Source organism: Malaclemys terrapin, chromosome 1 (assembly GCF_027887155.1).
Source record: "Malaclemys terrapin pileata isolate rMalTer1 chromosome 1, rMalTer1.hap1, whole genome shotgun sequence".
NCBI classification, from domain to species: Eukaryota; Metazoa; Chordata; order Testudines; family Emydidae; genus Malaclemys; species Malaclemys terrapin.
Genome location: NC_071505.1, coordinates 154,146,846 through 154,161,526, shown reverse-complemented (window position 1 = coordinate 154,161,526; position 14,681 = coordinate 154,146,846). Strand labels below are relative to the sequence as shown.

Sequence of the window (14,681 nt, the reverse complement as noted above, 5' to 3'; positions counted from 1 at the left end):
CCCTTGCAAAACTGTTAAATTAACAAGCCCTGACACAGAATGTTCTCCCCTGCCCTTTACCAGGATGGGTGGCAAGGAAAGAACTCATCTTTTACTTCCTGTCAGTAAGTACAATTTGCAAGGGTTAATTAGGAAGATAGTTCAGAATGTAAACTGTGCTATACGAGTGAGGTATTAGTCAGCCCAAAAATGGAAGAATGAAATAGAGTGAATCTTCTATGAGATAATGTCACTTTGTCCATTGTGGTCTCTTCAAAGATAAGTATAGGTTACACTGCCCCCTGCATGAACATGCCAAACACAGCTAAATCAACGCAAAGCAAACTTGCCACATCTATATGGATATTTATTCTCACTTTGGCTCAGTGGGCTTGAGAGCACCACTGAGGCATACACACAACAGAATCAGGTTTGTCATTTCAAATTCTAAATAAATAAATAAATAAATAAAAGGTAAGTAGTAAACACATTGTCAGTTAAGAGAAAATTTTTAAACCATTATTTAAAGATTTGCAAATACCACAAAAGGGCAGGGGCTGTAAAGAGCTGCAGCTCAAGCCATATAAGGTATGGCAGCTGACATTAATATTCAAGACACATCAAATCTTCAGCTGTAATGGTCCGTGAAGCGGAAGGATTTAGGTTCAGAAATGGTGCAGAGAATATTCTGGATTTGTTTTGCTCTTCTGGCTTCTAGCCTAAGTTGCCTCGATCGCTCTTTGGCAGCCAGTTCCTCCGCTCGCTTTTCCTCTCTCTTTCTTTTTAGCCATCTGTGGAGAACCAAACAAGTTTGGAAGCACTGACAGTGAGTGGTCAAAAGCTCTTTCTTTAATCACTGGCCATTACTTCTGGCTGTACTCAAAGCAGACAACTGTTCTCTTAACTGGGACTCAATCTAACTAGTTAACTAAAGCCACTGCATCACTTAGCAAACAGGCTACATCCAAGAATTAATTGTTTTTTAGGGTCCAAGCACATGGGGGAAACTAGTGGGACAGATCTACAAGTGTGTCAGCAGTGAGAAGGAAGAGTGGGACCTTTGCCTGAAGCAAATGCAGTCCCTTTTCCAGAAACCTTTACTGATCTACAGCCTATGTTCCCAATACAACTTCCTACTATGGGGTTGCACCTTGATCAGCAGGCTGGGAACCAGCAGGAGTTGGTGATGTTGGGAGGGGGCTGGGGAGGGCATTAGCTGAAAGCTTCAGTTGGATGAGTACAATAAGGTTGGGAGGAGGGTCAGAGGAACTGAAAGTGAGTTCACCAGACTCTAGTCAGGGCTGGCCCTAGGCATCTGTGGATCTTCAGACTGCTGAAAGATACAACATTCAGATTTCCTTGCTCCGTAGGAAATAAGAGCCATAGACCTACTGTTTAAAGGCTCTGTCACGTTCTTCTGTTCTTGGAAGGAAGTACAGGCACTCTTCCTGGCGTCTAAGGATTTCCATTTGTTTTTCTTTCATTTGATCTTGGTGCTTTTTTTTAAGCCATAACCTGAAAGCTTCCTCTGGATCTCTGTTCTCCTGCTATATAAAAGCGCACACACACGTAATTAAATATGCTGTTTGTCTTTGAAATTAATATAACAGTACTACTTTGAACTTCTCCAGAATCTTCCATCCCAGGTTATGAAACATATTTTATAAACAATGCTGCATTTACCCTCACAACCTTACTAAGTATTATTGCTCCTATTTTTGAACTTGAGACAAAAGTCCTGGTTCTACAACTAGAGTTTTTGGCGGCGTTGTAACGTATAAATCGCTTGCTAACACAAGTGTAAATAAATGCTAGTGGAGACACTTCACAAACATTAGTTCCTGGTTGTGGTTCACCATAGGGCTAAGCTAAATCATCATCATCATATTAAAATGCAATATAGTAACATTTCTCATAAGTGATCCTAGGACCATAAAGATCACATGAGCACAGCTTGTTGCATTATGCAAGTTCATCCTGTTAAAACTGGAAAATTCTGATATATGAGCAGTTCTAGCACTTTTAAGAGAAAACAGTGTGGCAAACATGGAATATTCCTTGCTATGTTCATTTTTATAATGCTGAGCAAAACAGGTGTAAATTTCAATGTTTCTGAATACCTAGAGCACCCTTAACATGTATGGGATGGAGAGGTCTTAACTTACTCTACTATTTGAGCCTTCTAGTTCCTTTGCACGCTGAATTCGCTTCTCTTCCTGCACTTGTTCTTTTTTCTTCTGCAACCAAGCTCTAAAGACCATGTCATTCTCTCTCTTCTTTTCTTCTTCCTGTTGTTTTTTCTGTGCTGCTTCCTTGTGTGAAATTAAGGATTGAGTAATATCTTACAAGAAAGGTGTTAGTCTGACACATGCAAAGGGCTTTAGCATCAGAGCGAACAATACAAATAGTCTGAATTACATATCAGCCTTGCCTTAAAACGTACTGTAGGAACTGGGAATAATCAACGGACACATCAAGTCAATACTATCTTGAGGAGAAAACTGGCCTTGAGCACCTCTATGATTAAGGTTATATCTGGAGGCTTTCATTCTAACCATTATTATTACAACCTCAATTTCCAGAAGCCTTCCATGCTTTGTCTCAAATCACTGGAGGTTCAGTAGAAATGGATCAGGACATTTTAAACCAGATCTACCCCACGGTTCTAAGTGGTTTAAAATAAGTTTCACTGACCTGTTTTCAAAACTCATTACAAGATTTCTCCTGCCTAGACAGACACTAAAAATCGAAAGTACTTGTGACTGCAGGGATTGGCCTTATAATAGAGGTTTCTGGAGTGTGAACATGCACTGGGGTTGAGGAGAATGTCATTCAATTATGGAGGCACTGACAGCTTAACACTTCTCTGAAGCTAACATGGTGGACTGCTTTTTTTTAAAAAGTAGAAAATCTTTGAGAGGTCTGTAAACATTTGAGGATATTTTGGTCATTGCCAAGCATTCCAATAAACCACACTATTCCGAAATTTTGTCTCATGAAATGTTATTCCTCTTTGCACAAAAGCTATGCACCCATCAAATTCAAAATACCAACATGCACCTCCTTTGAAGTCCAAGTATCTTTTTCCCTGAAATATTTTAGCAATTGTCTTCAAAAACTGACAATTATTACACATTTTTGAGGTCTCTGCTACACACTTAATCTTTCAGAAACTTACTTTTCCTACTATACACTATTTTCCTGAGAGCTAAGAGGAATCGTAGTACAGCTTCTTCTCTTTAGTACATGATTATAAAATAAAGGCACTGGTCAACATTTCAAGTGTAGACAAGCCCTATGTCTTGTTTGAAATTGCTGTCCTACATAACAGTGTTGAGAGTTGAGTACTTGAGTTGTTTTCCATTTAACCCCTACATTAAAAACCCAGGTAATTACCACAAAAGGAAACCTTTGAGGTTGCTTGAGGGCAACACTCACCTACGCAAACCTTTAAAAGCAAAGAAATGTCCAATTACAGTAGCCTTCTTTAACATACTTTCATCTCCACACACCACATTCGCCAACAGATTCTGCCGCTCTTTAAAAAAGTTCCATATACTGCCAACATATACATCAACACACTACACACACCACATTCCTTACAATCACACTTCAATACAAACCTTTAACTCCCAAACACTTCCCCATGGGAAAACCATATATCATATATTTATTCAGCAAACAGATTCTAACAATGTCACAGAGGTCAGAGTTAAGGTTTTGGATTGAAATGTGATGGTGTGGGGCATGCGTGTGTATTCTGTTATTGTACATGTTGGAGGTGTATGGGACTTACGAACAGAAAGGAAGAGTCTGTCAGTGAAAATGGTGAATGTGATGGGGGTTGGCATGTTTATGGATATATTAAATGGACGTTTCCTTGCTTTCCATGCATGAGCGATGCCTTAACTAGTTTTTAATGAAAGAGGTTTTTTTGTGGATTTGGTTTATAAGTGCAAAGTATTATTATACCATTGAGGCAATGAAAGAAATGATCCACTGAATAGCTTTTGAGAAGCAATATTTCCCATTAAGTTTGAGAAACATAGAAGGTCTGGTGGTCACTATGTTCTGGTTATTTCCTTTGTGTACTCACCTCTTTCCTTAGTTTCTCTTTTCTTTGTTGCATCTGTTTTTGCATCTCTTTTTGTTTGGGTGAAAGACCGTAGGTGGAGCTTCTCAAAGGAACATTTGCAGACTGCACCCTGCGGGGAGTTCTTCCCATTTCCACACTTCTTGCAATGTTGATGGCCGAGTTTGGGCGATACTTAGGGTTAGGTGGAGGCTTAGGGAAACAGACAAACTCTTCTCCAATGGGGAAGAAAGCATTTACCCCTGGCTGCACTAGAGGCTCTTCCTTTGTTAGACTGGGAGTGCCAAAAATAACAGCATGGGAAAACTTAGGAGAAATAGGCTGAGCTTCAATGTCAGTGAAAGAAACACTTATCGGGGGCAAAAAGCCATGGCTTTCAATATCACGTAAACTCAAGAGTTCAAACTTTCCATCTTTCTCTACTAGGATTTTGCCATCCTTGTGTTCCTCATCCTTGCCACCATTAAGTGAAAAGGACATGCTTTGCAGTCCTGGATCATTAGAAATATGCAGTTGAGACAGCCTACTTGAAAAATCCTCTTCACTTTCAGGATCATTTTTACAAGCTTCTGTATCTTCTAGAGGGGGAACTTCCAAATCTACCAATTTATCTTTGAATTTTAGTTTCCTTTCTCTATTCTCATCCAGAGGTTCTTGGTTCTCCAGCAGCTTGTTGGCTTCTTCGATCTTTTCCAAAATATAACGCTTTATTTCTTCATCATCTTCCTCATCCAGTTCCTGCTGGTTTTCCAGCTTGGATTCCTGGATGGAGCTTTCGCTGTCAGTATCAGATGTATGATCCAATGGTTTAACTTCGGATATGGATACAGGTTTTTCTTCATTTGGTGGACTCTCCTTCAGATCTGCATCAGGCTGAGGAAGCTGATCTACACCTTCTTTTCTTTCCTCATTGTCTTCGTCAGTATTTGCTTCAACATCCTCTTCATTCTGATTAGAATTTTAAAAAGAACATCAGTCCTCCTTTTAAAATTGTATAAGAAATAACCTCTCTAATAAGTTAAAAACTAACACAGGGTAGTTAATACATACATAATATATAATTGAGGTTGGGACTTTAAAACCACAGAAATCAGGAAATTTACAGTTTAGGCAAACAACTGAATGTGCCCCTTTGAGCATATTACTCAGTCTTTAAAGCCAGAAGGGTCCATCATGATCGTCTAGTCTGACCTCCTGAACACTGCAGACTACACCCATTCCTGTAATAGACCCATAACCTCTGGCTGAGTTACTGAAGTCCTCACATCATGATAAAGGCTTCAAGTTACAAAGAATCCACCATTTACAGTAGTTGAAGCCTGCAAGTCACCAATGCCCTATCCTGCAGAGAAAGGTGAAAAAACCCCAGAGTCTCTGCCAACCTGACTCAGAGGAAAAAAATTTTCCTGACCCCAAATATGGCGATCAGTTAGACCCTGAGCATGTGGGCAAGACCCAACAGCGAAATACCTGGGAAATAATTCTCTGTAGTAGCTCAGACCTCTCCCCCAGTAGTGTCCCATCACTGGCCGTTGGAGATATTTGTTGCTAGCAATCACAGATCAGTTACGTGACATTGTAGGCAGTCTCGTCATACCAGCCCCTCCATAAACTTATCAAGTTCAGTTTAGATAAAAGTTAGGTTGGTTGCCCTCACTGCTTCCCTTGGAAGGCTGTTCCAGAACTTCACTCCTCTGATGGTTAGAAATCTGTCTAATTTCAAGCCTAAACTTATTGATGGCCAGTTCATATCCACTTGTTCTTGTATCAACATTGGTGCTTAACTTAAATAACTCCTCTCCCTCTCTGATATTTATCCCTCTGATGTATTTATACAGACCAATCATATCTCCCCTCAGCCTTCTTTTGGTTAGGCTAAACAAGCCAAGCTCTCATAAGGTAGGTTACTCTTCTGATCATCCTAATAGCCCTTCTCTAAACCTGTTCCAGTTTGAAGACATCTTTCTTAAATGTGGGAGACCAGAATTGCACACCGTATTCCAGATGAGGTCTCACCAGTGCATTGTAAAATGGTACTAACACTTCCCCGCCTCTACTGGAAATACCTTGCCTGATGCATCCTAGGACTGCATTATCTTTTTTAACAGACACATCATATCATCCTGTGATCAACCAATACATCCAGCTCTTTCTCCTCTGTTGCCTCCAACTGGTAAGTCCCCACATTATAGCAAAAATTCTTGTTAGTCCCTAAGTGCATGACCTTGCACTTCGCACTATTAAATTTCATCCCATTTTTATTACTCCAGTTTACAAGGTCATCCAGATCTTCTTGCATGATATTCCGGTTCGCCTCCATATTGGCAATATCTCCCAACTTTGTGTCATCCGCAAATGTTATTAACACACTCCCATTTTTAGTGTCAAGGTCATTAATAAAAATGTTAAATAAGATAGGTCCCTAGACCAATCCCTGAGGAGCTCCACTAGTAACCTCCCCCCTCCAGCTTGACAGTTCACCTTTCAGTAAAACCCCCATTGTAGTCTCCCTGTTAGCCAGTTCCTTATCCACCTTTCAATTCTCATATTAATCCCCATCTTTTCCAATTTAACTAAATTTCCCATGTGGAACTGTATCTAATGCCTTGCTGAAATCTAGATAGATCAGATCTACTACATTTCCTTTGTCTAAAAAAATCAGTTATCTTCTCAAAGGAGGTTGGTCTGGCACAATCTACCTTTTGTAAAACCATGTTGTATTTTATCCCAATTACCACTTACCTCTATATCCTTTACTTTCTCTTTCTACATTTGTTCTAAGACCTTGCATACAACTGAGATCAAACTAACAGGCCTGTAGTTTACTAGGTCACTTTTTTCCTTTCTTAAAAATAGGTACTATAGCAGCAATTCTCCAGTCATAAATTTATAGATTGATTAAAATCCTTGCAATTTCATATGCCAATTCCTTTAATATTCTTGGCTGGCCCCCTGATTTAGTCCCATTAAATTGTTTGAGTTTGACTTTCACCTTGGATGTGGTAATTTCTACTTCCATTTCCTCATTTCCATTAGCCACCCTGCCATTGTCCCTAAGCCTCTCATTGCCTCAGTTTTTAATAAGAGTAAAGTATTTGTTTAGATATTGGGCCATGCCTAGATTATCTTTAATCTCCACCCCATCGTCAGTGTTTACCTTTTCTACTTCTTGGTTGCTTTCTTTTTATTTATATGGCTATAGAACCTTTTACTTAATCTCCTTTGCAAGGTACAACTCTGCTTGGCTTTTGGTAGTTCTCACTTTTCCCCTACACTTTCTGACCTTGAAGAGGTAGCTTTCCTTGCTGATCCATCCCATATTCCATTGCTTGTAGGCTTTGTTTTCTCTTAACCAACTGTTTGAGATGTTTGCTCATCCAGATTGGTCTGCAACCCTTCCCTACAATTTTTTTCCCCTTACTCGGAATACAGGCTTCAGATAAGTCAAAGTTGCACAAACTAAGTAATTCCAAGCGTCCTCCACATTCAGTTCCTTGAGTTCTTCAGGCCAGTCCACTTCCCTAACTAATTCCCTTAATTTTTTAAGGTTTGCCCATTTGAAATCAAGGACCCTAGTTGCAGAACTATTTTTGTTCAAACTGAATTAGCTCATGATCACTTGAACCAAGGCTGCCTCCTACAACCAGATCTTCTATAAGGTCCTCACTACTCACTAATACAAAATCTAAAATGGCCTCACCTCTTTTTGGTTCAGTAACTATTTGGTGAAGAAAAATGTCAGCTTTCACATGCAGAAAAATCTATGCCCTACTATTATTAGTAGCACTTGTCCTCCAATCTATATCTGGAAAGCTAAAGTCTCCCTATACCATTGCCGGTAGTCTTTATTTCATTAAAGAGGTCTCTATCCATATCTCAATCAGATCCAGGGTGTCCATAGCATACCCCAAGAACTATCCCAGGGGAACTTCTAATAGTTTTCTTCCCAAAAGTGATATTAACACAGACCGTTTTATCCATTCCATCACTTCTAATTTCTTTAGTTTACCTCATCGTTAATATACAATGCTACTTCACCACCTTTACTTATGTCTTTCCCGAACAGCACATACTCTTCAATACCTGGACTCCAGTCAGGATTACAATTCCACCATGTTTGTTATCCCTATAATATCTGGCTTCACTTCCTTCACCAGTAGTTCTAGTTCCTTCATTTTGTTACCCAGGCTCCTTGCACCGATATACATATATCTTAGTTGTTTCTGCTTGGCTTTGCCCAGATTCTTCACCCAATTGGGTATAGTCATTCTACTGCTAGTATCGCCTACCTGACTGTTGATTTCATTGGTCCTGACACTACTGTACGCCTTGCTGGAGCCGTAGACATAACTAGCAGTGTGAGCCAAAGGCTGTGAACCAGAGTAGGCCTGGCCTTGGCAAAATAACACACTAGGTATCAGCTAACACCAAGTAAGCACATTCTTGGCTGGAGAGAATGGTACAAAAAAACCCACTGATCTCTCAAATAACTACATAAACACGTCCCTAAGAGATAGTACAAGAACACACTGACCCCTCATAAGATAAAAGATGTGATGGACAGGATAATGGATAAGGATGTTTTGTTCAAACTAGCAGGAACAAGGATAAAGGTGGCAACTAACAAGGTCTGGAGTATAATATGTAACATGTTTGTATTAATGTATAAAAGGAGAAGTCCTAGGAGGGACAACTTTGTACTCACCAAGGCGACAGCATCCTGGTGTACTGACTGAGGGGGTACCTTGTCATGGGCATATATGTGTTAGTGTACCTGTAGCTCCTATGGGGTGCTAGTACCATGCTTTGTTGACAATAAGCCTGGCCATGGGCCTTTGCCACTGAACCGAGCCTGTGGTCTTTCTTATGAACAACATTGAGGTCTGCTGAATTAACATGCTGCACTGTCTGCTAGTGCAGCTGACATTGGAGCTCCAAGAACAGCAACACTTGCAGAAGCAACAACATGCCACAGCACTAACAACAACCATCTTTCCTCTTAATGTCCATTCTCCTACCCACTGCTGTTACTTTCTCCACTGATGTATTCTCTTTCTTGATTTTCCTCCGATCATTGGAATCAGACATGGAGATTACATAAGCGTCTTCCTCAAGTTCCTAGTTTAAAGCTCTTTCAGTCAATTGTGACAACCTCCATTCCAGGAGTCTATTTCTCTCGCTACTCGGGTGGAGTCCTTCCCATGAGAACAGCCCTCTGTCCGTGAATGGCTCCCAGCAGTCAAACATCCCAAAGCCTGCCACCACTTCCTGAGCCAGCTGTTGATTATCATAATCTGGTCTTGTCTTCATTCTCATCCTCTAGGAACAGTCAGAATCCCACTGAAGATCACCTGACCCTCTATTTCTTTAAGCATCTTCCCCAGCCTAGCATAGTCTCCCTTAATGCATTCCAGCAAGAATCTAGCAATATCATTTGTTCCCACATGAAGGACAAATCAGTGGATTATTTCCTGCTCCTATTAGGATCCTCTTCAGCCTCAGGTCCACATCCACTATCTTTGCTCCCAGCAGACAGCACACCCCTCTGTTCGCCAGATCAGCTCTGGCAACACACCTGTCTGTTCTTCTTAGTAGGGAGTCACCAGTCACATAGACCTGCCTCTTCCTGGTGTTGAAGTTAATCTCTGGCCCACCTCCCGTTCTTTCTGGCCCCAAGTCCCCCTGTCTTTTGTTCTCCCTTGCAATCTTCTGCAAGTCCTTCTGTATCCTCCCGGGGCTCTGAACTCAGGCTTTCTTACAGGACTAGCCAATCTTTTCTTTCTTGCCCTCCCACCTTGTTACTGCCTGCTCTGCCCCTTCTTCATTTTCCAGCTCAGCAAACCTGTTCCTGAGCTCTATTTTTCCTTAACTAGCCTCTTCCTCTGCCTAGTTCTCATAGTCAAATACTTCCACTAACCACTTTCCAAACCCAGTCTACCACTTCAGCTTGCATCCATGACTCTTGACTTTTCCCTTAAGCCTCGAGCCTTCCCTCAATCATCTGCTCGAATCCCCTTCAAAACTCAACCATAGTTTCCACCTGCATCTCCAAACCACAGATCTTCTCTTCCAACACCTCTATTAGGCAGCACTTCATACAAACAAAGCTCTTTTTGGGTATCCGCTCTAGAATAATGTACATCCCATAGAATCCGGTCATCTGCATTCTCTCTTCCATTCCTTGGGTCACTACCACTGCTTCCTCTGTATTTGTCATAGCATTCCCTCCTAAGGTTCTGTCAAAGAACAGAAAAAAACAAACACCACACCCCCACTTCCACAAACTTTCCTTACAAACTCCCGTTTTCAGCTGGGTGTGCTGGCTCCTGTGCCACTGGCTGGCTCATTCACTGCCTTTATAGGCCCTCTATCAGGGAAGCCCCGCCCCCTAATCAGTCTCTCTCTCAGTGCACTGCCCCCTATCACCCAATCTGAAAAACATGCACATGCGCACACCCCCCCAAAAAATACAAGAACTCACTCGCAGTCCCTAAGTAACAGGGGCTTGCCCCCTCCCACTGAACTCCCACTCAGATTCCACTGTTTTCGGCTCTGTTTGCTGGCTCCTGTGCCTCTGTCTGGCTCCTTTGTTGCCTTAACAGGCCCCCCAATCAGAGAAGCCTCACTCCCTAAATCAGGGCTTTGCTTCTCTCACAGCACACTGCCCCCATCCAGCCTCTGCAAATATTCATTAGAAGAGGATCTTTTAGTACATGATCACATAATAAGGTTGTAACTCATTTTTCATTACATGCTTGATTTTCGCTCCCTCGTTAAAAAACTCTAATGTCATCAGCTTCAGAACTGGTATATGAAGTATGTCCCCAAGACACAATTTTTCGACCATGCTTAAACAGGACAGAGCTCAGAAGTGAGTCATTAAAAATATAGCTGTTCGTAGTGTCCAAAAAGTTCATTTTTGTCACTATGTAGCATAAAAATAGAAAGAGATAAAACTGTTTAGATCTTGACAGCTAAATCCAGTAAGGTACAGGATTAAATATGAAGGAATACAAAGTACTGTACGTGCATTCATAGTTATCAAGAAAAATGTGATTTATCAGTACTATTAAGCCAGGTTCATGGCTCAGCTTTTAAAGTTGCAATCAGCTCTCCATTACAAGCCCTTATTTTTTGACCCCCATGTATATTTGTTAAAAATAGCCCATTTTGTCTGAAAAGTCCTAGTTGTAAGGATAAACATTTGAGGATTTGAACACAAATGCTTTTTTGAGCTCCAGGTTTATTGACATGTCCCATTCTGCAGATTTCTCTAAGCCTTTTTGGTTTCCTATAACTCAGAAAATAATTGTTATCTTACAGTAATTGGAATTCTTCGAGATGCATTGTCCCTAAGTATATTCTACTGTTAATGCACATGTGCCACGTCCCTGAGATCAGACAAATCTTGCTAACAGTGTCTGTCTGACCCATTTATGTGCTCTGCCTATCCTAGTGCCCAGTACCAGCGATATACAGGGCCGCCTGGGGGGGGAGGGGCAGTAGGGCAATTTGCCCCAGGCCCCACAGGGGCCCCCACGAGAGTATTTCGGGGCCCCTGGAGCAGGGTCCTTCACTTGCTCCGGGGGCCCCAGAAAACTCTCGTGGGGCCTGGGCCCCCGGAGTTTCTTCCGCTCCGGGTCTTCGGCGGCAATTTGGCGGCAGGGGTGCCCCACCACCGAAGACCCCAGGCCCCCTGAATCCTCTGGGCGGCCCTGGCGATATATAGGGCAGTGCAGGACCAACCAACATTCTAATTCCTTCTCTACCATGAATCCACATAGTTTAAAAGTAATGTGAAGCAGACAGAAAGAAGGGTGGGTACTGGAATACACATAGGGACAACACGCCTCAAAGATTGACATTTACTGCAAGGTAAGTAACTTCTTTTTTGAGTGCTTGTCCCTAAGTGCATTCCACTGTAGGTGACTCCCAAACCGCAGGTAAAGCAAGGAAGGGGAGGGCTGGAGTCCTACACAATACCCTGAAGGACTGATCTACCAAAAAGGGGTGTCTGACGCAGAAGCCTCTACTAAAACATAATGTCCCAAAAGTATGTACAGAACTCCAGGTAGCCACCTTACAGATGTCAACAATATGAACATTTCTAAGGGAAGCTATTGTGGTTGCCTGACCCCTGGCTAAGTGCCCTCTAATATGAGATTGCACCAGTGGTTTGGATAATTCACAACAAGGTTATACAGCCAGATATCCACTTTGAGAATCTGAGTGGAAGTTGCATCATTTTTCATTTTCTTAGTGAACAAAATGAATAGTTGGAATGCTGGAAAACTTTCACACTCTGAAGACAGAAGGCTAATGCCCTCCACATGTCTAAAATAGGTAATTTCATCTCTCCCAATTAGCATGTGGTTTAGGATAAAACACAGATAAGTGAATGTTTTGATTAATGTGAAATTCCAAATCAATTGTAGGCCTCATCCTAAATTCATACCCAAGAGATACTTTATCATGGTGAAAAGCTGTATAAAATAAAGGGGCTCTTATATGAGTGCTCCCAATTCTCCCACTTTCCTAATTGATATTATTGCCGCAAGACAGTCTTCAGGGAAAGGTGAAGCTAACCATTTGAACAGTGGTCTCACTAAGATTGACAAAACTAGGTTGAGGGCCCACATAAGCATAGGTTTAAACTCTGGAGGAAATACTCTCCCTAGCCTATTCAGTCATCTAGATGTGGTAAGGTGAAAAAAATACAATAGAATTGTCTATAGATAGATGGAATGCACTAATGGCGGCTAGGTGCACCCTCAGAGAACTGAGTGAAATATCCCAGGTTTTTAAACAATTGAATGTAATCCAAAATCTCTGATATACTAGATTAAAGGGGTAAAGAGTTGACATTAATCAGATACAAATCTCTTCCACTGTGCATCGTAAAATTTTCTTGTAGAACATTTCCTACTACTGATTAGGATTACTTGGACTTCAGACGAACATGATCTCTCTAACTCAGACATCTGTCTAAATACCAAACTGTCAGGTGGATGGATCAGGATGCCCAATTGTTCCTTTGTCTAGAGAGGTAAAAGGTCAGATGTTAGAGGCAGACAAATCAGAGGACGGATGGAAAAAATGGAAAGCCAAGATAATCGTGGCCATCTCAAAGCCACCAAAGTAACTTTTGCTTTGATTGTTCTCAGTACCTTGGAAGAAGAGGAATTGGCAGGAATGTGTATATTAAAGTTTCTGACCATTGAAATTGAAAGGCAATCCATCAGAGAACCTGGACTCTGTCCTTTCCTTGCACAGAACTTCTGACATTTCTTGTTTGTGTCTGTTACAAACAGATTTACTGCTGGCTGAGCTCAACAGCTAAAGACGGCTTGTACCGCCTAGTCAAAAAGCACTCATTCACGATCCCTGAAAAAATGCCTGCTGAGATCACCTGCTAGTGTGTTTTGTACACCCAGTAAGTGAACTGCTGACAGAGTGAGCTGATAGCATGTGCACCAATTCCAGAGTCTTATTACTTCTTTTCACAGGAGGGAAGAATATCCTTCTCCCTGTTTGCTTATGTAATATACTGCTGTTGTGTTGTCTGACAATTTAAATGGACTGATTTGGAATAACTGGCAGAAATTGATTGCATACATTGTAAACTGCTCTGAGTTCAAGTATGTTGATGTAAACCCAGATTCTTGTGGAATCCAAGTTCCTTGCACTAGGGGCCCATCTAGATGGCTTCCCATCCAAACAAAGATACAAACAACAAAGATGGAGATTGTCATGTGTTATGTAGGTGCATAATGCAATGTGACCTGGCAGACAGCTACAATATCCTACAGTTGTTCAAGGACTTGACTGCAGTTGATTTATTCGATGGACATAGTCTGAAACTTCTCACAAGGCAAATGAGCTTTGACGACCTTGGAGTCCAATCTCACTCCTACAAACTTGGTACTTTGCATTGTTCTTATTCTAAACCCCATATTTTGGCAGAAAAGAAGAGGAGTAGGCACTGACTCTTGAGCTTCTTAATAAGATCTCCCTTCAACTAGCCAGTCATCTAGATATGACTAGACTTATCCCTTTTTGACACAGATATTACTACTAACATCTTCATGAATACTCTGGCGTAGTTGATAGGCCAAACGGAAGCACTGTGTTGGTAGCAATCAGGATTGATGATAAATCTTAGGATCCTCTTGTGTGTTGGATGTACATCTAGGTGAAAATAAGCATCTTTGAGATTGAGAACAATCTCCTTGAACTAGCAATGGAATTATTGAGGCTAAGATGATCATTCTGATTTTTAAATGACAAACTGAAGTGTTTAGCTGTCTCAGATCTAAAACGGGTCTTCAACCTCCTGTGAAGTAAGGACGTATCTGGAATAAAAGCCTCTCCTCCTGTTTTGAGGGGATAACTGTAACAGAGAAATTCTATGTCTTGTAGAAGAAATGTCTCAGTAGAGGGGTCCCTAAAAATGGACAAGGAGGTGGATTGTAGGAGATAAAAGTGTGAATTTGTATTGTATGAAAGGCAGTAACAATTTCCAGTACCCATTTGTCATGAGTCCTCTGTAATTCCTCTAATGGAATTTGAATGGAGTCAGCAATGCTCTTCAGCAATTCGTGAAAGGATT

The 14,681-nt window shown here is 41.3% G+C and overlaps 1 protein-coding gene across 5 annotated transcripts in view; it reads right to left on the bottom strand.

Annotated features, from left to right (window-relative positions):
* Nucleotides 1–325: 325 nt before the first annotated feature.
* Nucleotides 326–14,681, bottom strand: part of CCDC181 (coiled-coil domain containing 181) — a 28,314-nt gene continuing 13,958 nt past the window's right edge. For 3 of the 5 annotated variants that reach the window (XM_054044346.1, XM_054044332.1, XM_054044355.1), the window contains 4 exons: nt 4,076–5,020; nt 2,145–2,291; nt 1,372–1,526; nt 326–770 (listed from right to left, as the gene is read on the bottom strand). In XM_054044346.1, coding sequence (XP_053900321.1) covers nt 608–770; nt 1,372–1,526; nt 2,145–2,291; nt 4,076–5,020 — 1,410 coding nt within the window. In that variant the 3' untranslated portion in view covers nt 326–607. The remainder of the gene's footprint in view (nt 771–1,371; nt 1,527–2,144; nt 2,292–4,075; nt 5,021–14,681) is intronic. The other 2 variants (XM_054044358.1, XM_054044338.1) reach the window with 1 other exon arrangement.